The sequence below is a fragment of the Thalassophryne amazonica genome, chromosome 20, assembly GCF_902500255.1.
Source record: "Thalassophryne amazonica chromosome 20, fThaAma1.1, whole genome shotgun sequence".
Taxonomy (NCBI): domain Eukaryota; kingdom Metazoa; phylum Chordata; class Actinopteri; order Batrachoidiformes; family Batrachoididae; genus Thalassophryne; species Thalassophryne amazonica.
In genome coordinates this window covers 27,417,441-27,440,520 of record NC_047122.1, presented here as the reverse complement: position 1 = coordinate 27,440,520, position 23,080 = coordinate 27,417,441, and the positions used below count along the sequence as shown (strand labels likewise).

Here is a 23,080-nt window from a genome sequence, read left to right as displayed (position 1 = left end):
CGCCTGAATAGTCTTCCATCAATGTGGTGTCTCAAAATATCATAATCCAAATCCCATTTTTTTCCATTGACATCACACACGTGTTTAGTTCAGCGACAGCATGTGAGGAAGCAGATTTTACAGAACAGAACCATGATGTAAACATATGGTGAAAATATGTGGTGTTTATGAAGTACAAATTTCAGCTTATGGCAGACACATGAAGACGGCAGACAGCATGAAAATTATCCTCGTGATTGACCATGTTATAATGACACAAGAGCGACCCATAACATTTTATCCTCTGCTGGCCGAAGGCCTGAGGGGGGATTATGTCGTGGAGATGTCTCTGTCCATCCATCCATCCCTCCCAAAAAAGGTGTAAGTGTTCTTAAATCAGCTCCTCTCACACTTCCAGGAGGAATTTCGGGACATTTGGTACAAGTCTGTTATAGGTTGGTAATACACACATTATCATATTGTTGGGCCCATTTTAAGAGTTCTCGCCGTCAGTTTCATGAGTTGGTGTCTCTGTTTTGAAATCAACTCCTCACATTTTAGGACAAATTTTGTGAAACTTGGTACGTCCTTGTTATAGGTTAGTAATACTCATATTGTCTTATCGTTGGAGTTGGTCCCTTTTTATCAGAGTTAGGCTCTTGATTAACAAATCTAGACTCTGTCAGTTTGATGAGTTGGTGTCTGCATTCTGAAACCAGCTCCTCTCACACTTTTAGGAGGAATCTTATGAAACTTGACACAAGTCCTTCTTATAGGTTGGTAATACACATATTATCATATCATTCTACTTGGGACTATTTTACCAGCGTTATGGTCCCTGATTAACAAATCTAGACTCATCAATTTTTATGAGGGGTTGCCTGCATTCTGAATTCAACTCCTCTCACATTTTAGTAGGAAATTCAGTAAACTTGGTTTAAGTCCTTGTTATAGGATGGTAATATGCAAATTGTAATATTGCACAAGACTGACAATTTTTTGACAGAGTTATTGCTCTTGATTAACAAACCTAGACACTGACAGTTTCGTGAGTTGGCGTCTGTATTCTGAAATCAGCTATCACAAACACTTGTACAAAATCAGCATTTTGACCAGGGGGTGGGGGTGATATTGTGCTCTCAGTGCACTGTTTTTTTTTTAGTTATATTTCTCTTAGAGAATCAGGACTTGAGATAGGATTTTTGAGTTTCCTCTACAGGCTTGTGAGTGTGTGATGACTTTTTATAATCGTGGTTCTGGGATGGCTCACAGTCAGACTTGCCGGTCTGGGACAGCCCACAGTTGGTCATGAGGGTCTGGGAAGGCCCACAGACGAGCAGAGAATATTTAGCTGCCAGAGCCTAAACTAACGGCAGTGTGTGTGCTACTTCCTCTGTGAGATAATTGGTTGGCTGTGTCTTCTCTGATTGGCAGAATGTTCAGCCGTGTTTGATACTGAGAGAAAATGCTGATTTCTTTTTTCCTTTATTCTTTCCTCCCTATAATTATTTCTGACTTTTCCTTATTTCCATCCATCCTCAGATCATCCCTCACTTTTTTCCTCCGTTGGAGTCTCAGGTTCGTCAGGGTGTGTTTAACTCGCTCACCTTCATCATGGAGAAGAGGGTTCTGGCGTAAGTCTGTTTCTACAGTGACCGTTGTGATGCCCACTTTGTTTTTTTGTTTTGTTTGTGCTCACACTTTAATATTAATGTCTTTCAGACATCTCGCGCCACTCTTTGATAATCCAAAGTTGGATCGAGAGCTTCGCTCGATGCTCAGAGAGAGATTCCCTGAATTTTGCAGCTCGCCCTCGCCCCCTACTGAAGGTATAAGTGCACACGTTAAAATCATAATCACCATTTTAAGATGTTAATGTGAGTTTAGAACATTATTAAAATTTATCAGTCAGAAATAGCAGCTACAAAATTTATTGGCTGAATGTCCAGCTTGTTAGGTTTTTTTTTAAATTGGAAAGGTCAGGTTCATGTTAGCTAATGGTCAGAGTAGAAATCTACTGTACTGTTGATATTATCTATCTCATCATCATCAACAGCTCAGTTGTGCAAGTTTGAATAAAAATGAGATTGTTGTGACATGTAAGGAAAATGCAGATATTTCCCTTCAACAGTGTGAACAGGCTCTGTGTGTGTGTGCGCGTGTGGTTTCTCTCACAGTCAAAACGGAGGAGGCTGTTACCTTGGAGATGGACAACCATGTCCTGGACAAGGAGGAGGGTTGCTATGACAACACGGAGGCTACTTTTAGTGATGATGAGGAGGAGGTCAACAACAAAGGTGATTTAAAGAAAATAAACTGGAGTCAGTTTAAATAAGTATCAAGTCTTTTGGCTGGATTCCAAAACCACTAACATTCCACGTTTAAAAGCAAATTTGAGTTGATTCCACGTGGTTCAGTCATTGAGCTTTGCATAGACAAAACCTGATGTATCTGCAGTATTTGTAGCTTCCCTCACAATTCTTGCTAACTTCAAATAATGTTCTTCTGTAGCTCAGTGGTTAGCACTCTTGTCAGCAAGAAGGTCTGGAGTTTGATTCTCCCCATGCCCAGTTCCTCTCTGTGTGGAGTTTGGATGTTCGTCCTGTGTCTTTGGGCTTCCTTCGGTCACTCCGGTTTCCCCCACCATCAAAAAAAAAAAAAAAAAAAGGGTCTGCTTCTTTCTTTTCCTCCAAGCAAGGCAACGTGTCTACATCTAGAGATGATCCCTCAGCACCAAATTGTGTTTGCTCACTGCCCCTATTTCACTGTATGTACAATGGCTAGAAAGGATGATTTAAGAAGACCATTGAGTGCGACTGGAATGACTTTGTGTTGTTACTTAATGAGACTCAGATGAAGAGTCAAGTCTGGGAGCCTGCACTGGAGCTGTGTGGGTCAAGGGCACGTCCATGGTTCACTTGGCTGTAGCAGTTACTCTGGAGAGGTTGGAATGAACTGGCTATCTGCCTGGGTGGTTGCTATCCAGTACCTGGCACGGTTGTGTGGCATGTTGGATGAAGCACCGGTGCATGTGTCCACACCTCCTCCATATTGTTTGTGTTGTACAATGTGTCTTTACATGGAGAAACGCAACACTGCAGACATACACCACATTTAAAGTTCAGATGTGTTGAACTTTGACCTTACACTGTGCTGACCTTTGTACTCGTATATGCAGCCAGTGAGTGTAGAGTATGATGGAGGTGGTGAATGCTCTCAAGAACAGAGGAGAAGAGTTTTCTAAGAACATATGAGTGAGAAATCTCAAAGCGTGCCTGAAGAGATTTGTTTTTAAACCCAGGTGCATGACAGTTTAAAATCTGTGTGGCTACTAGTGTCAGACGAATGGCATGGCTAATGCTAACTATGTCTAGCAGTGTACGCAAACTTGAAGAAATGTGTAGCGCCGCCAACAGTTCTGTGTTGGTAATGATCTGGCCTGTGATTGGTTCATTCTGTAATGAAGTGAAGGAAAGGATCCTAGAGTGGCACTCATTAGACCTCATTCCTTTGTCTGCTTATAAGGACAAAATGTTGAAATAAGCGCCCCGGAAATATTGTAAATGCAGTAAAAATCTAAATCCAAACACACAAACAAAAACAATAGAATAAAGTATTATAATCTGTGATCACCCAGTTTAAAATAATTCTATTTTTGGTAGTCTTTTATTTTGGCTCTGTTTGAGTCTGAATGAATTAGTTTTAAAGCTGTTTGTTACAATAACAGCTGCAGGTGTTAAGCTCCAAACTGTGAGCTCAGTTTACATTAAACGATTTTAGAACCCTGCATAGCGGTATCACAGAAAGTTTGATTCTGGTGAGTTTTTTTCCCCCCTTCTTTCTTTCTCTGTTTGAGTTCAGGAAAGAAGCGGGAGTTCAGGTTCCATCCGATCAAAGAGGCAGTGATGGAGGAACCTGCTGACATCACTCCCTGGCTGGACCAACTGGATGACACCATGAAGGACAAGGTCATGCAACTACAGAAAAGCAGGTGGGACAAAAATAGCTGATTTCTTTTTTTTTTTTTTTTTTTTTTTGTACCTGCTTACTCCAGTCAAGGGTCACGGGGTGGCTGTAGCCTATCCCTGCAGTTAAAAAATAAAAAGCAATGAATAAACTGAAGGCTTAACCCCCCCCCCCCACCCTTTAGCTAGCTTTAGACACTAATAACCCCTTACCAATTTAAAATAATTGATAATCTAAACACAAAGGTCAGATAAAGTCAGCTCAGAAACGACTTGATGTGATCCGAGCATCAGCCGGAATGATGAGGGCAAAGAAATCATTAGCGCCTGTTCGTCAACTAAACGCTCCACCTATTGCCCACTGTCGGCCAGACTTTGTGCACATGTTCATCACATACATGGTGACAGAAGATCAGCGAAGTTCTTCAAGTAGTGAATGTAACCGATCCCGGATAAGAGGTTGAAGATGAGTGAGATGACATTGTGGAGGTTTGAAAGAATTTTCAAAATGATAGAAACATACAGAAGGCGGAGTTACAAACATGAAGCACCAGTCACAGTTTCTGACAGATCCGTGCGAGTCTGGCTCTGAGGTGGAGACGCCGGTGGTTTGATTCTGCTGTGTCTTTCCTGCTGCAGTGTGAGCAGTTTGGCTACGATACTTTGGTTCAGTTCTTTTTTTCACTGATAAAAATGATTCCATTTCTAATGGAAGGCTTCATGTAACATCGCCGAAACACCCCGTGGTGACCCTGTAACCCTATGTGAAATAATGAATTAGTAATTACATAATTAAGTAAGCTTTTGTCTGCTTATTGACCAAATCTGCTACAGCCATATTGTTTCCTTTCACAGCGGGTCTGTGCATCAGCAGAAGGGTTGTGCGTCTATTTTTCTGTCACTCAGCAGACTCCTGGATTAGGATGTTTTTCAAACTTTTTTTTTTTTTTTTTTTTTTTTTTTTTTTACTTTTCATCCTCAGCGACACAGAGACGCAGTGCGAGGTGATGCAAGAGATCGTAGATCTGATCTTGGAGGTGAGTTTCTTCTCAACTTAATAAAACAAAACCATTTTATCAAATTTGTGAAAACAGCAGAAAGGACTAATAATGATGCTTTCAGTGTCACTGGCTATCAAAGCTAATAGCCATTAATCACGTAACTGAAAAGTTATCTTTTATGACGCTAAACCGATAAACTGCTAAAAAATTTATCTTTATTACAGATAACCGATAACTATTAGTATTGATTTGGACGCGGCCACATCAGATTACACTATTGGCTTCTGATAAACCAGTTTCACTTTAAGCACCACAGGAGCTGCTGGGTAAATTCAAGGATCACAAATACAAAGAACACATGAAAAATGAATAAATAAAAAAAATAAAACCCCAAACACTGTCATCATCTTCCAAAAGCAGTAAAACACAGTATTAGAAGTCACAGTTTATCTCGGTATTAGATACACCGTCATTTATGAGCTAAAAGCTGCTGCTTTTTTCCACACGTTTTGAAGCGTGCAACTTAAACAACGAAATACATCCTTAGTGCATTGATTGGCAGAGTAAAAGACACACGTAGTAAATATAAATTCTTACCTGTTAGTTTCAGTGGGATTTATCTGAAGAAGTAATCCACATAAAGCATCCTGCTTATATCCAAACGGTGTCTAAATGATGAAGAAAAATCCCTGTACACAGCTCTATTTTATGTTGCTGTAATTTTTCGTTTATTCTATTGGGATTTATTGTTCTGTTTTTATTGTGATTTATTTTGTCGTATTTCAGGAGGACTTTGACACGGAGCAGATGTCGACTCTGGCTTCCTGTCTGGCTGAACTTTTTAAAGACCATTTTAGAGGAGACGTCCTTCCTGAGGAGATCTCTGAGGAGTATGTTTGAGACACTGTTATTTTTACTCTTCACCAGTAATGACACGTTGTTGTATATTTTGTTAATGTTGATTGTGAGGCTGAAAATATCTCAAAATATCACCAACATGCTGAGCGGTCTCATTCTATGGTTACACTATATGTGGTGAAGTGGTTTTGATGAGATCTATTAGAAAAAAAATGTTTCCATGAACATGAGAGTGGAGGTGGGGGTCCACTGTGTTGGTTCCATCTGCACTGGATCTCAGGCTTTATTTTGTTTGCTTTCTGTTAAAGTGGCAGTTCTTTAAAGGATCAGGCAGTGCAGGATATATGACCATCTCAGATTTTCTTGGATTTTATTTTATTGGTGGAAGGTCTATGGGCAGATGGAAAAATCATACAATTCTAAGTCCCTAAACCAGTTTTTTTTTTTTTTTTTTTTTTTTTTAGGGCCTCTAGAAGGGTCATCCCAAGCTAGGATATGTATGATTCCATTAGCAAGCCCAATAAATACTATGTCGCTTGAAATTAATGTGGCATAATGAAGGCATGAATAAGTGGTGCTCAAGTCGGTCAAAATGTTAAATTGTGATTTTGAGGGTTGCACATCTGCATGTGCCCTCATCAGATTTGAATGAAATCTTTATCAGGCAGCCCTGTAGGTCTACTAGCTATCATATTAAGGTTATAGTGGGGTTCAGCTGTATTAACTCTTTTCTGACCATTATAATGTGGTAAGTTTACAAGTGTGAATTGATTAGAAATAATTTATTAGAACACTATGGGCTATAAAACAATCTTATTATGTGTGTCACACATCAGTAAAGGTATGGAAATATGCAACCCCCAAAACACTGAATTTGATGTTTTGACCGACTTGACTTGTTGGGGAAAGTGTAGTGACACGGACCCACAACAGGGGGCGCAAATGAACAGTCAATAGATGAGCCAAAAGGTAACAATTTAATGTTGTGAATGTGCACAACGATTATACAGACAATCACAGAATCTGATAGCAGTCAATACACCAAGGTGACGTGTGGGCAGGCTCGAGGATAGAAGACGTCTGTCCTGAGAAGAGCCGGGACCACACGATTTCCACCGCCACCGAACCTGGTGAATACTGGAGCCGCCAAGTCCCGAATTCCCAGGTGATCACCGTCCCCGACTGTCGGATCTGGTACTGCTGGCGAGGAGCACAAACAGTGAGATGTGGGTGTGTGCACACCCAGTAACAAAAACAGTCAGAAGGTGGAAAGTCACCTCCACCTCTAATCACACACTCGTGCAGCTCCTGTTAACCACTTATCTGGTTTGGGTGTGAAGCGAAGCCGTCGCTGTTCACACCAAATGCCAATCCAGCAGATAAGGCACACCACAAGAAAGCGGCTGCAAAAAGATTTCAGACTATGACAGTTTTAGATACAGCAGAGAATATTACCTTCACAGGTAGATGATATCTCGGCAACGAGGTGGAGATGACGTCCGGTCTTTATGGAGTGAGATGATGTAGTGTAGATGGGTGACAGCTGTCAAGAGATAATGAGTGACAGCTGTCACCCCCGGCTGTGTCCGTGGCGGCGCCCTCTCATGCCTGAAGCCTGCACTTAAGGCAGGGCGCCCTCTGGTGGTGGGCCAGCAGTACCTCCTCTTCTGGCGGCCCACACAACATGACTTATACTCTCAGGTCTTTATTATCCCACTTTAATTTCAAGTGGCATAGTATTGGGGTTGCCAATGGATTCAGATCATGCATAATCTATTTTAGGATGTTGATGCGTGGTCCAGAAATGCCTAAAGAATAAGCGTCACTGCAGCGCCCCCTATAGGTGGTGCCCTCAACTGCTTGCCAAAATTTTGCAATTTTCCTCCCATCACAGGTTGACACCAATGAACATGAAGTTGGGCCGTCATTGGCACACTGAAATATTTCAACTTCAAAACCGAATTTTTAAGTAATTTTGACCCTCAAGAAATTGACCCTTTTAGAGGCCTGGACGCCACTGGTTTAGGGACTTAGGCTTTTCTATCTACACATAGACCTTCCACCAAAAACAAGTTCAGGCAAATCGGAGGGGGTCAAATATCACCCTCCAGTAGTAATCTGCCTGAATCTGAAATAAATCAGCTCTTAAATATTTTGGGATACATCTTGCTATATTTTGCTGTAGATGTTGGAAACATTTACGGTAAATAAACATTTATGGTAAAGCATGTCTATGCAAAAGGAGGGCGGGGCCCACAGAGAAAATGGGCAGGGTAAATGGGGGCCCGCATGGCACCAGTTAGCAGCCACTGCTTCAGGTGCAGCACAGTGACTTAGTGCTGCTGTTGTCTGACGAACATCATGAAAATCACATAATCACAAAGCCTGTAGTAGTAATAGCGGTCTGTTAACATCTCTGGAGGAGTCTGCGACTCTAAAGGTGGTCTGTTAACTTATCTGCAGGTCTCTGGAGGAGTCTGTGTGTAAGCCTCTCTGTCTGGTGTTCCGGAATCTTTGCACCATGCAGGAGGATAACAGCGGCTTCTCTGTGCTGCTCGACATGTTGGCTGAACTTTACCAGAAACAACCTAAGATCGGATACCACCTGTTGTACTACCTCAAGGCTAGGTGAGTGCACGTGTGAGCAGACCGATGAAGCCACTTTCAGCTCCAGCACTCAAACGTCTGTCTGTCCTCAGTAAAGCCGCCAATGGGAAGATGCTTCTGTATGAGTCATTTGCTCAGGCGACGGCACTCGGTGACCTTCACACCTGTCTGATGATGGACATGAAGGCGTGTCAGGAGGATGACGTCCGGCTGCTCTGTTATCTGACACCGTCCATCTATTCTGAGGTGAACATTTTAAAATGACACAGAACATCCACAGTTTCTACGCAAACGTTCAAACACGGCTGACACCATTATTACTTCATCAACTCATCACTCCGTAGGACCATCATTGGACACGCCTCCCCCCAAGCAGGGTGTTTTCACAGGAATCAGGTCCTGTGAACATGACACCTCCTGGACCCTTTTATTACCCGATGGCCATCAAATATGGCCATCGGGTATTGTGAAGGCTTTTCGTCCATCCATCTGTCTGTCTGTGCTCAGCATAAGTCCGTTCCTGTTAGTAATAGACTCTTGAAATTCACAGGGAACATTCTTGAGATACAGACCATGGACAAGTTCAAAGATGGCTAACCTTGGTGTATTTTAAGAGGTTAAAAAAAATCACAATCTGGTTCAGTCTGATCTGTTTTGTTTTTGAGTGACACAGGTGACAGCCAATCAGAGTAGAGCTGCACCGTGACATCAGTCCCTGGTCTCTTCAAAACTGCTTTTTATATGTTTACATATATGTTTCTTATATATTATGTAAACTCTATTGAGAAATAAACACTTCTAAAACTGAAAACACTGTTTTTGGAACCCAATAATACCTCTGAACTTATTTAAAAGGCATTTTGCCAAGCTTAGTATGGTGATGTCACTTCATGGTGAAGCTGCTTGCTAACAGCTTTGTTTTTGGTATATTATGTAAAACTAGCGAGAAATAAAACTGAAAATGATGTTTTGCAACCTGATAACACCTCTGGAGTCATTTACAAAACATTTTGCAGATATTAGCTTGCACGCTAACTCAAAGCTAGTTTCCTATGGAGTTACTTTTTTGTCTCATTAATAACTGCAAATGCACAGAGGGTGATCTACAAATATTCCTTGATTTGCACAACAGGAACAAATGATGATTTGATTTAAACATGTACAAATTGTACATAAGACAACAGGTTCTTAATAATTAATTAGACAACTGCAAATTATAAAGAACACAATTTATTATTTAAATCAAGCTTCACACAGTGTGCTGTGGGGAAATATCACATTTAATATTTAACTGTACATACAAGTGTCTATTTTTATTCTTTTGGTTGTGTGATTTTATTGATTGGGAATATTTTTTTATATTTAGGTGTCTGAATATTCTTATGAATAAAAGCTTGTTGTGCTATAAATTCGTTTTTGTGTCTAGTTTCCAGATGAAACGTTGCGAAGTGGAGAGTTGCTCAACATGATTGTTGCCGTCATCGACTCCACACAGGTATTATTATTATTATTAATTAATTAATTAATTAAAAAAGAAAATGAAAAAAGCCTGCTCCAAGTTTTTTCCTGAAATTAAAAAATAAATAAAAAATTCTGTTTTCAGCCTTGTTTCACAGAAGTGTCACAAATTATTAAGACTGAATTACTTTTTTCAGAAGGAATTAAAGTGTGTGCATTTGTTTTTGGTCTGGGCCTTAATGTGTTGTATTCTCCATGTAGTTGCAGGAGCTGATGTGTCATGTGATGATGGGCAACCTGGTGATGTTCAGGAAAGACTCGGTCCTCAACATCCTGAGTAAGCATGAACACATCACTTGATTGATTGATTGTTTGAGGCATCTGACACTGTGGCGTTTGTTTTTTATTCTTCAGTTCAGTCTCTGGACTGGGAGACATTTGAGCAGTACAGCACGTGGCAGCTGTTCCTGGCTCACAGCATCCCGCTGGAAACAATCATCCCCATCCTGCAGCACCTCAAGTACAAAGGTAATGAAAGATGAACACACTGGACTGAGACCTCAGGGTATGACAGTGATCTGGTTGATGGTGTAGGTCGAGAGCTAAGCAGAGAAAAAACGAGCACTCACAGGGACCAGGAGTGGAGGTGCACGGCTCAAAAACTAAGTCAATGCAAAAATATAGCCAGCAACACTCAAGTGTCCTTCTTAATAAAGATTTTAATGACTCATGGCAAGGCGACAGGATCAGGAGCACAGACTCCTGATCCTGTCGCCTTGCCATGAGTCATTAAAACCTTTATTAAGAAAGACACTTGAGTGTAGTTCGAGAGCTCCCAGAATGGTCTGACATTCCCCCCATTTTAGAGTAATTAATGTGTGCATATCTGTTAAATTTCTGTGGAGAAATGCCAGCTAAGAAAAGCTAAGACCACAATGAGTCTCAATCGTAAGAAAAACGAGGATATGGTGGCAGGAGACGTCGATACAGGTGAAGCTAATGTGCATGCTAATACGGGTGCCCTGCAAGCTAGCATAGGTGCTATCCGTGCTGACATAAAAGCAGGACACTTGGATATGAAAAAGGAACTGAACAGATTCTCTGAGATAATCAAAGGAGACATGAAGGAAGAGCTCGGGAATTTTAAAGAAGTCAACCAGAAAATGAACGAGCTCGGTGCAGACCTTAAGAACACAGAGGCTAGAATGGAAGAAATAAAGAACAGAGTGGCCGATGTGGAATATTAACACGAAGGATGCGCTTCTCCAGGCTTTGAAGGAGCAAGAGTGTATTGTGTCCAAGTTGACAGATTCAAAAACACGCTCCCGCAGAAATAACCTCGACATCTTCGGGATTCCCGAGGGACAGGAGGGGAACAATGCATGAGAGTTTCTGGAAAAGTTTATTAAGTCAGAGTTGTAACTCGCGGACATTGACTTTAAAATACAATGCAGTCATCGGCCACTTGGACGAAAACCACCACTGCAAGCCGCGCCGATATCCAAGATAGCTTGTTTCCTCATGTATAAAACCAAGGAACTGGTGCTGCGCACTGAATGGAAAAAGAAAGCGATACATCTCAGTGGAAAGAGTGCACTTTGACCACAGGTCAAAGAAGTTATAAAAAATAGGAAGGAGTATGCGCCATTGAGGAAGGTGTGTTAAAGAACGGGGACTTGGATTCCAAACACCCACAAAACTCAGTCTTTTATGAAGGACCCACCACGTACAACACTGCAGAGGAGGCAACAGAGGATATGCTGAAGAAGGGGAAATTAACAGCTGATGAAGAAACCGATGAGGGCCACTCACCTGCCGACGCACCCTAGACAGCTGTAACACCCTGTAAGAAACTGGGAGAAAACATGTGGCAGGTCAGCGGGTCCTCAAGACAACGGAACCAGCCCACGGACATTGAGTGAGCCAAAGAAAAGCTCAGGAGATTCCAGTGAGTGCACCTCAGGTTTTCTTTCTTGTTTTTTTGGACTGAACACCAGTTGAATGTTATAGATTTCTATGTATGAGTAACATCGTTATGAGAATAAGAGTTCTTAGCTCATAATGTTGTAAAAACACTGTTTGGGCTGTTTTTCTGGGTAACAGAAACTGCACCAAAACCACTATATTGCTTACAGGACTAAGTTGGGATGCATCTGGAGGGCCCCTCCCTTTGGAGGCCTCCCCTCCCCATTCAGAAGTTATGTTATTTCACTGTTGGAGGTTATTTTTGTTTGGTTGTTTAGTTCCACACAGACAGTTTTAATTTACGTGTTTAGGTTAATGGAGGGGGAAAATATGTGCATTAAAATTAAGAGGTAGCTTGTTAAATCAGGAGTACCAAAAAATTGCTTTAAATGTTAATGGTCTGCAAAATCTTATCAAAAGGAGTAAGCATGAAAAGTTTAAACCTTGGGCTTTAAAAATGTGTATTACTCATCAAACAACCATGGACAAAAGTGAGGAGTTGTAATATTAATCTCTAACAAAGTTACATTCCAGACTACCAAACCGATTACAGCTACTGAGGGGAGATGCATTCTAGTAAGAGGTTGCGTTGATCACTAACAGGTAACACTCTTAAATGTGTATAGACCCCCATGTAATGATAAAGCATTTATACAGAACATGTTCGATTTGATTGTGGAAGACACTGATGGGTTCTTATTTGTGATGGAGATTGGAATATGCAATTACAACCCTCTCTTGACTTCGCTAATGTAACAATTTAGTCGTGAGACAATCACTGTTAAAAAAAAAACAAAACAAAAAAAAAAAACGTCTGGAGGAATTAAACCAACAGCAAGGCAGTTTACATTTTACTCTCACCCTCATAATGTGCATTCAAGAATTGACAACTTTTTTATGTTTACTTCAGAATGACAGAATTCTAAAGTGTCAAATAGGGGTCAAAGACATTTCAGACCACACAGCTGTATATTTATCCCTACATCTGGACACTGAAATTAAAAATACGACATGGAGGCTTAACAGTTTAACACAATTTTGCATTATGCATCACCACTCTTAGTTTCATAGTGGAGTAGAGCAGAGAAGGATTTTCCTTCACCAAAACATTAAATCTAGGCTTGCATTTCAGATGTACCTTCTGGCAAATTGTAGCTGAATTTCCAGGTCTTCTTTTTTAAGAAAATCCTCCTCTACACCACTTCATCATGAAGCTGTATAACTGGAGATACAAAATGCGAAACATGCAGTGTGCACAATTTCTCCAATCACAGCCACAGAAGCCTATAACTTCTTCTGGGTTGTCTGGATGTCTTAGTGGCTTTCGTCACTCTTCTCCCTCTTGCACAGTCACTCAGTTTTTGAGAACTGTCTACTCCACACATTTACCATAGAGTGCCATAATTCTTTGTATTTCTTATAACTGATGTAAATAAAGTCCAAGACATATTCAGTGACTTGGAAATGTTCATGTATCCATCCCCTGACTTGTCTGAAGAAAACTGGCAATAAAACTGATTATTTACAGGTATTATACCAAAGGGGCCCATTACTTATGAAACCCATCATCTTGGCCTTTATATTTTTAATTAATGTTTTATCAAGTTGTAGAGATTTGCTTTGTGTTTAAGGAAGATAATTTTAGAAATTTTTATATCGAGAAGCCTCATTTACTTTTGGTGTTTGAAATGGCATAAATAAATTAAAATGTCTGAAATACCAAGGGGCTGAATACTTTTACAAGGCACTGTATGTCATAAATTAAAAGAAATACAAAACTCCTTTGAAATTACTATAAACATCTGTATGCACAACCAAAATGAGCCGATTCTTTGATTAGTACACATTTTCTTAACTCACTGAATCTGCCATCCATTAGGTGATAACAATAAAATAATGATGAATGTAATGACACAAAAAGAGATGGATAATGCCGTCTCAAGACTGAAAACAAATAAAATGCCAGGTGAGGATGGATACTCTGCAGAATGGTATAAACCAGTTAGAGAGTTATTATCACCAACACTACTGAAGTGTTTTAACTTTACACTTAGTGGACAGTTTCTTGGAGACATGCCATCATCTGGTAATTCCTAAAGTGGGCAAAGATAAATCTGAGTACAGTTCATACAGACCAATTTTAAAGGAAAAGAAAACTCACTGATAAAATACAGCTGGGAAGATAGACTGTGCTATAAACTAACGATTGATGCGTCTAAATGAAAGTAAGGAGCTCTTACAACTGAAATATCTGCCTCCGAAAGTCAGAATTCATTCATCATCGATGATTTCATAAATGCCGCCATTGACACAATTTTAACCAATCAGAAGAAACCCCCCGATTGCTTGTGGAATGCTGTGACGTAGCATGTGCACAGAAAGCCACACATGGTGAACATATGCTGATGTAAATACTGTAATTTCCGGATTATAAGCCGCTACTTTTTTCACACGCTTTGAACACTGCGGCTTAAACAATGATGCGGCTAATTTATGGATTTTTAGTCGAAAGTCGGAATACATCAATTGATGCTGTCCATTAATTGGCTGAAAGCTGCGGCCCTCATGCGGCGTAAATTCACACACACAATAAATATAAAGCCTTACCTGTTAGTTGTTGTGGATTCAATCAACACGTCCTGCAGAAAACGTCGTCTGAAAACAATTAAATCCTTGTCGTGGATGAAGAAAAGTCCCTCTGGCACTTTGCGCTGCAGTTGCACTTGCTGTTAGGTCAGTCATCCGAGTCTTTTCTCCCCGCATCCCCACCATCTCTCTGTCTGCACTACAAGATGAAAATGTCATAGCGCCTTAATGTCTCATTTACCACAGACACCAGGCGATCCTGGCTGCACAATGACATTATCTCATGATGCACAAAGAAAAAAAAAAGTTAAAATTAAAGTTAATAAATCTGTCTAAGAGGTCTCAAACTCATTCCAGAAAGGGCAGAGAGGGTGCAGGTTTTCTTTGCAACGACTCACTCCACCAGGTGATTTCACTGATTAACTGATTCCACGTGCTCAAAGTGATATTAATCAGTGAAAACGACAATAAAGGCTCTTCTTCTTCTACTGTAAAACAAATGACTTTCTAAGAATAAAGTAAAAAAAAAAAAAAAACACTCTGGACTACAGAGTCGAGACAAGTCAAACAAATCAAACTTTTTTTCCCGCTTTGTTGTTGTTGAAGCAATGTCATAAACATCACTGAAGTTTGGTTAAGTTTTGCTTCACTTTAATTGGCTTTGGCTGTCTTTGCTTTCTGTTTGTAGAACATCCTGAAGCTTTGTCCTGTTTGCTGTTGCAGCTACGCAGAGAGAAGTACGACACACAACACACATGAGGTGTGATTTGTAAGTTTGTGCTGTCTCCTCATGATAAATTCTGTGTGCACAGACCGAGTGAGGAGATGGTGAAGATGGTGCTCAGTCGACCGTGTCATCCCGAGGATCAGTTCACCACCAGCATCCTGCGGCACTGGGCCTCCAAATATGATGACACGCTGGGAGAGCACATCAAGGCCCAGCTGATCAAGAACAACAACCAGCCCAGGAAGAGACAAAGGTACAGACAGGAAGTCCACTGTCAGCCCATCCAGCACTGAGAAGCCAGCGCTTCCTGTTGCATGGTGGATTTGCACCACATCAGTCTCCAGTCTGATGTGATTTTGAGATGGATGAATATTTGTTGAGTTTGCAGTACTGAGGCCTGTTTGAAAACACTAATTTTAAAATCAGGATAATGTGAATTTACAGCTTGAGTCATCATGTAACAGTTTTCCTTTCTGACTTCTTGTCAGTCTGAGAAGCTCCAGCAGTAAACTGGCACAACTGACCCTGGAACAGATCCTGGAGCACATGGACAACCTGAGATTAAACCTCAGCAACACCAAGAACAACTGTCAGTACATTAATGCACATATTGGCTGATTGATTATTGGTGATTGATTGGTACTGATTTTTTTTTTTCTTTTCTTTCAGTCTTCACTCAGACACCGATCCTTCAGGCTTTGCAGCATGTCCAGGCCAGCTGTGATGAAGCTCACAAGATGAGGTTTGTCCATTGGTGGTTTACAGGGATTAAAGTTACTCGTCCCTGGATTTTCATCAGCTGGGCTGCCATATGAGATCAATGCAGAAAATCTTTGTGAACAAATATGAGCTTTTTCTTCTATTCATCCTCAAAATTGTGCTCAAAATGCACCATTTAGTACCTCATTAAAAAAAAAAAATTCCCCCCGGGCCCCCACCTGTGGGAAGGTAACCCCCTCCCACATGCTCCCCAGTGTTGGTGTTGCAGTTTCAGATTTTTTTTTACCTCACCGTACTTGCATGTCTGGAAAAAGAGAAAATGGGTAATTTATTATATTTTTTCTTTTGCACATGATTTTATTTTTTATTAGCCAATTCTAAATATCAAGAGAAAATCAAACCATTTTATAAGATAAGATACACATTATTGATCTCACAGCAGGAAAAAATCACAAAATTTCTGCTTGTAGCCTGACATGCACTTCCCAAAAATTAAAACTGCAGATGGTCTAGTGGTTAAGGTATTGGGCTTGAGACGAGAAGATCCTCTGTTCAAATCCCAGCCTGACTGGAAAGTCACTAAGGGCCCTTGGGCAAGGTCTTTAATCCCCTATTGCTCCTGGTGTGTAGCAGCACCCTCACATTGGGTGAATGTGAGTCATTATTTATAAAGCGCTTTGAGTGTCTGATGCAGATGGAAAAGCGCTGTATAAATGCAGTCCATTTACGAGGTGATATAGCGATCAGCATGTTTGCCCGTCTGTCCATTTTTGCTTGTTAGCGCAGTATCTCAAGAACTAGTTGACCAATTTCATTCAGTTAGCGCAGTATCTCAAGAACTAGTTGACCAATTTCATTCATATTTAGCATAAGGGTATACTTGAGTGATTCCCCTACACCAGTCAATTTGGTGACTTTGAGGTCAATTTCAGCGTTACAGTGAGATATTGAAGATATTGTCATTGCCACCTTTGTTAGTGACATATCTCAAGAACCAGTTGACCATTTCATTCACCTTTAGCATAAGCGTGTACTTGGATGATCCTCCGATACTTTGCATTAGTGATGTGTGAGGGCCAGGGGGATATATCATCTCCTGATGACTCTTGTTTAGTTATTCTGGCAGAAATTCCAAGTGCATTAGTGCAGCACAGCCACTGTGCACGAAAGGCAGAAAAAGCTGCAGATATGAGTTTGAATTTTCTTTTCTTTCCTGGAGCAGTAATATTCCAAACACGCTTTAGTCTGAAGCGACACTTATACAGGCAGCCTAATGGCCCAGTCACACAGCACTTAACGAAGGGCAATGAAGCCTTAACGAAACAAGAAATCTGGACTTTTGTTGACTTTCGTTGGCATCGTTTAACCTTCGCGCAACTTCATTTCCTGCAGCTGGCACTTCATCAGGATTTTAAACTGTTGAAAAATTTCAATTCGTCCATGTTTTGTTTGCTGTCATTCTTGACGTTTTTTAATTGTTTTAGTTTTTGTAACATTATTACCTCCGCCAAGGAGGTTATGTTTTCGGTCGCGTTTGTTTGTTTGTCTGTTTGTCAGCAGGATAACTCAGCAGGATTTTGATGAAATTTTGTGGAGTGGTTGGAAAATGACAAGAGGAACAAGTGATTAAATTTAGTGGTGATCCGGATCACGATCCGGATCCAGGAATTTTTAAAGGATTCTTCACCATTGCGGGATAGGGGGAATTTTGACATTCTAGTTTCTAACTCCACAAAAACAAGGCAGAAAGGCTTGAAAAAAATTAGGGTGTAACATAGTCAAATGTTCTATCAAACAACAAAGTTTGATGATGATCGATCCGGATTCCGGATCTGGTGATCCAGAATATGCAAAAATGTAGGGAAAATAGAAAATGTCAGTGTGAGGTGACAAATGAAGCTAGAGATGCACAACTAACACCAAATTGTAGCTGAATCTGTACTGATTCAGTAAGGTGTCATTAGATTTGATGTAGCTTCAAATGTTATGGAGCTAGATCCAGAAGAAAACCACCATTACCGAAAAAAATCGTTTTTATACAATAACTTTTGAACTAATAAAGACATAAAAGTGATTCCAAGTTCATGTGGTATGTTTTCATGGTCAACGATGTCAAATATAAAGGAAAGAAAAGTGTGTGTATCATAGTTTTGGTGTAACACTGAATTGTTGAATAGATCACTGTGCCAAGAAGGGAATCTCTTTAGGGTCAGTGACCCTATGGTCTTGTTTAGAGAATGTTTCATAAATGATAAAAAAATAATATATTTGCAGTTTAGTTGAATAATAAATAGAATTTTGTCTCTTACCTTGTTTTTGTCTATAAGCACATGCAATATCAATATCAGTGCTCAGATGACAGTAGCTTCTGGGAAAGGTGCAAGTTGTAATAAACTGTGATGCCAAGCGCTAAGGATACATGCTATCCAGTCACAGCAGATGAAACTTTGTTACTACTTGAGCAAACATCATTGTTAGACTTTTTTAGGTTCAATCATTCCACAGCGTGTAGATGTTATGGGCGTCAGTGACCCCATGGCCTTGGCGGAGTTTGCACTCTCTGAGTGCTTCTAGTTGTTTAGTTTGACTTCATTTGACCAGCTGAATGTTTTCACACAGTGCAGAAGCCGGTTTATGAGCGCTGAGGCTGCTGCTGCATTCATATAAAGCGGAAATTACAGGGCAAACTCAGCCTGTTGCTTGGATTTTTTTTATCTGGGTGGGGGATCAGCTTCAATGAGCTCAGTCACCTTATATAGGCCAGAATTAATCTTTTGTGTGGATACAATTAATTATTTTGCCACAAGCAACTGCTGAATTTGAAACAACAAAAAATTGTGTAATTTCCAACGGTACTTGAATGCAGCATTAGCGGCAGCAGCAGCTGCTGCGTGCGCTTATTTTTTTTTTTATTAAATATAACTGAGTGTAGGAATGACAGTCCAGCCCTTATGTACATGTGGCAACAGGTACATAATTCAAAAGATTATATAAAGAGCTGTTCTGGAAGCAGAATTCACATTGTGGATCAGCTGCAGCTGGTTGAAATAACCGCACATATGAGTCAGTGCACTGATCAATTTACTGCTCTTATATATTCAATCATCTTTACACTTGTATTTATTCCTCCCCCTTTTGACAGTTTTCTGTTTTATTATATATATTATATATGGTGTGTGTGTGTGTGGCTTAGTAACGTAATACAGTGATAGAGCAGTGACCATGGAACACCAGAGGTTTTTTTTGTTTTTTTTTTTTTGTTTTTTTTGGCGTAAGACAGAGCGTGCAGCGTGTTTGTCAGACAGTGTGGATTCTGATGATGAAAGAGGTGATCCCTCTTTTGTTCTGGATGAGGAACCAAAGCAGGTGGACCCACCGACGTGCACACAGATCTCCACAGCTTCTATTTGCAGTTTCTCTGGACTCAGGCTCTATGAGCTCCATCCCAATGCAGAGTCCTGGACGCAGAGATGCAGATACACACTGCTCCAGCTGTGGCTCCAGGCGCGTTTCATTTAAAGCGTCGAGATCGTTAGTTTTGGTTTTGTTTAGTTTCTCTTTCGTCCCTTTATGCTCTTGCTTCGCAGGCTATTCGGTGATAAAGCTCTTTCGTCCACCTTTTCTGAACGAATTGTGACTTTTTTTTAACTTTTTCCCTTCGTTCAGGAATCGTGGTGTGCCATGTGACTGGGCCATTAGCAGGTGGGCTGGAGGGGGCCAACAGCCTCCTTGGTTTTCAGAATTTAGAATCAGTGAATTACAACCACATGGGTGCAAATATAGCTAAGCTGTTAAGAAAGTGTTGAAAATAAATCCATAAACATCATTAAAAAACTGATTGTGAAAAGTAAGAAGTAGTTATACAGTGAGGAAAAAACAAATCCTGTATAGAAAAAAAGATGCATCAATTGTTTTATAATCGAATCGCAGCCCTCTGAATTGTAATCGAATAGTGAGGTGCCAAAAGATTCTCACCACTAGTTTACTGGCAGATTGTTTGCCTTTGCCCAACATCTTAGTGGCAGATTATTTGCTGATGATGTTCCATATTAACACATTTTCCTGACATCCTTCTCTAGGTTCAGTGATCTCTTCGCCCTGGCAGAGGAGTATGAAGATTCGCAGTCAAAGCCGCCTAAATCTCGCCGAAAGGCTCCAGCATCCTCACCTCGTCACGGAAAGGAGGCAGCACCTCCTGCTAACAATGAGGAGGAGAGCGGCTTCCAGCCAGCGCCTCAGTATGTTGGCTCCATTTCAGTACTTCATGTCCCCCTTTGAGAATCACAGGTTTAGGGTGCTGGTAGCTTGTTTGTTGTTTTGTTCCACCAGGTGCAGTATTTTTTGGTTTTGCCTTCTGAAGCTCCCTTTTGTGTGTTTCAGGAGGAGGAGGACTCAAAGCCCAAAGCACCAAAGCGAAAACGAAAAGGTTCATCAGCCGTGGGCTCGGACAGTGACTGACACCGGTCCACCGACCAATCACAAATCACCAGCTAACTTGCTGCTTGTAACCACTGAAAGAGGCCCCTCCCCTCAGTCCATGACTCACACTGGCTTGCTGATGGAGGGGCGGGGCTCTACACAACGCACTGAACATGAACTGATTGCTGACTAACTGAAAACGTTTGCTGATTAAAAAACCAATGTTTCCATGGAGATAATGACAGCTGAGAGGTGGCTGTCAGGTCAAAGGTCATCTTGCACCAGGACGATTTTATGGAAAGCACAAGCTGAGCGGACTGGTGATATTTTAACGCAGGAACATGTGATGACAGACGTGACGTTTGAATAGCAACTTTTATTACTTATTTTGAAGGGGGCATTTGGACTCTTACTACGAAGCAGTGAACCTCCTCGTACATTTTTGAGTATCATCTCTCTCATAAACTTTGTGTACGATGACAGTTACTGAGGTGTGATGCTGCCCTGCTCATGAGTACTGTGGTCAGAACACTGTGACTGTTTCCAAAGGTGGCGTTAAACTTTGGAAGGCCATCAGCTCAAATGATCAACTTTTAATTGATTGACAGCAGATGTCTCAGAATCACACAGACTTTAAAAAATCATTTTTAACCGACAGGTTTTGTGGTTTTGTTTTGTTTTGTGATTTATGAAGCTGAGTCGCCCCCTAAAAAGCATTTTCTCATTCAAACCATTAAACATACATAAATATATATATATATAAATATGTAAATAGAGCGGCGAGTTCGTTTTCTGGAATATTTTTGGCTACAAACCTAAATACTGTTTTACAAACTCCTGGATCAGCTGTTGGTCTGACTGTTTGTACACAGAATAAAGAGATATACTGTAGAAATAAGATGATGTTGCACCCAGTTTCCATAAATAACAAGGTGAAGTCCGGATTGAAAAGATGTTCTAACTTCGCTCAAGTACAAGTAATCTGGTGTTCGAACCCCACCGTGGCTGTAGCCACAAAGACACAGTTGTTTACATACCCTTTAAATACCCTGGCAGATTTTTTTTTGCCCATTTTTTTTCAGAGAATATGAATAACAGGAAAAAAAATTCCCCCCCACTCATGGTTAGTGGTTGGGTGAAGCCATTTATTGTCACAACTGTTTACTCTTTAAACCTGACAACAGAAATATTCAAATGACCCTGATCAAAAGTTTACATACTCCTGTTCTTAATACTGTGTACAACCCCTGGCAAAAATTATGGAATCACCAGCCTCGGAGGATGTTCATTCAATTGTTTAATTTTGTAGAAAAAAGCAGATCACAGACATGACACAAACTAAAGTCATTTCAAATGCGACTTTCTGGCTTTAAGAACACTATAAGAAATCAAGAAAAAAAATTGTGGCAGTCAGTAACGGTTACTTTTTTAGACCAATCAGAGGGAAAAAAATATGGACTCACTCAATTCTGAGGAATAAATTATGGAACACCCTGTAAATTTTCATCCCCAAACTAACACGCTGCATCAAATCAGATCTGCTCGTTAGTCTGCATCTAAAAAAGGGATGATCACACCTTGGAGAGCTGTTGCACCAAGTGGGACTGACATGATCATGGCTCCAACACGAGAGATGTCAATTGAAACAAAGGAGAGGATTATCAAACTCTTAAAAGAGGGTAAATCATCACTCAGTGTTGCAAAAGAGTTGGTTGTTCACAGTCAGCTGTGTCCTCAACTCTGGACCAAATACAAACAACATGGGAAGGTTGTTAAAGGCAAACATACTGGTAGACCAAGGAAGACATCAAGCGTCAAGACAGAAAACTTAAAAGCAGTAATGTCTCAAAATCAAAAATGCACAACAAAAACAAATGAGGAACGAATTGGGAGGAAACTGGAGTCAACGTCTGTGACCGAACTGTAAGAAAACCGCCTAAAGGAAATGGGATTTACATACAGAAAAAGCTAAACGAAGCCATCATTACACCTAAACAGAAAAAAAACAAGGTTACAATGGGCTAAGGGAAAAGCAATCGTGGACTGTGGATGACTGATGAAAGTCTTCAGTGATGAATCTCGAATCTGCATTGGGCAAGATGATGATGCTGGAACTTTTGTTTGGTGCCGTTTCCAATGAGATTTATAAAGATGACGCCTGAAGAGAACATGTAAATTTCCCACAGTCATTGATGAATATGGGGCTGTATGTCAGGTAAAGCACTGGGGAGATGGGCTGTCATTGCATCATCAATAAATGCACAAGTTTACATTGATATTTTGGACACTTTTTTATCCCATCAATTGAAAGGATGTTTGGGGTGATGAAATCATTTTTCAAGATGATAATGCATCTTGCCATAGAGCAAAAACTGTGAAAACATTCCTTGCAAAAAGACACATAAGGTCAATGTCATGGCCTGCAAATAGTCCAGATCTTAATCCAATTGAAAATCTTTGGAGGAAGTTGAAGAAAATGGTCCATGACAAGGCTCCAACCTGCAAAGCTGATCTGTAGTAACCGTTACTGTCACAATTTTTTTTCCTGATTTCTTATAGTGTTTCTTAAAGCCAGAAAGTTGCCATTTGAAATGACTTTAGTTTTGTGTCCTGTCTGTGATCTGCTTTTTTTTCTACAAAATTAAACAACTGAATGAACATCCTCCGAGGCCGGTGATTCCATAATTTTTGCCAGGGGTTGTATTCTGGGTTGTCTGGGTGTCTTGGTGTCTTTTCTCACTCTTCTTCTTGTTTTTGAGAACTGTCTACTCCATGCAGATTTACTATAGAGTGCC

The 23,080-nt window shown here is 40.5% G+C and overlaps 1 protein-coding gene across 1 annotated transcript in view; it reads left to right on the top strand.

Annotated features, from left to right (window-relative positions):
• The window catches only part of LOC117502060 (integrator complex subunit 3), a 40,469-nt gene extending 20,018 nt beyond the window's left edge, over window positions 1–20,451 (top strand). Inside the window, exons 13-29 of the mRNA XM_034161050.1 lie at window positions 1,522–1,613; window positions 1,702–1,808; window positions 2,157–2,276; window positions 3,841–3,970; window positions 4,927–4,981; window positions 5,732–5,835; window positions 8,267–8,431; window positions 8,503–8,656; window positions 9,837–9,905; window positions 10,130–10,205; window positions 10,283–10,396; window positions 15,108–15,156; window positions 15,232–15,399; window positions 15,635–15,735; window positions 15,816–15,888; window positions 19,946–20,123; window positions 20,247–20,451. Coding sequence (XP_034016941.1) covers window positions 1,522–1,613; window positions 1,702–1,808; window positions 2,157–2,276; window positions 3,841–3,970; window positions 4,927–4,981; window positions 5,732–5,835; window positions 8,267–8,431; window positions 8,503–8,656; window positions 9,837–9,905; window positions 10,130–10,205; window positions 10,283–10,396; window positions 15,108–15,156; window positions 15,232–15,399; window positions 15,635–15,735; window positions 15,816–15,888; window positions 19,946–20,123; window positions 20,247–20,324 — 1,833 coding nt within the window. The 3' untranslated portion in view covers window positions 20,325–20,451. The remainder of the gene's footprint in view (window positions 1–1,521; window positions 1,614–1,701; window positions 1,809–2,156; window positions 2,277–3,840; window positions 3,971–4,926; window positions 4,982–5,731; window positions 5,836–8,266; window positions 8,432–8,502; window positions 8,657–9,836; window positions 9,906–10,129; window positions 10,206–10,282; window positions 10,397–15,107; window positions 15,157–15,231; window positions 15,400–15,634; window positions 15,736–15,815; window positions 15,889–19,945; window positions 20,124–20,246) is intronic.
• Window positions 20,452–23,080: the final 2,629 nt, after the last annotated feature.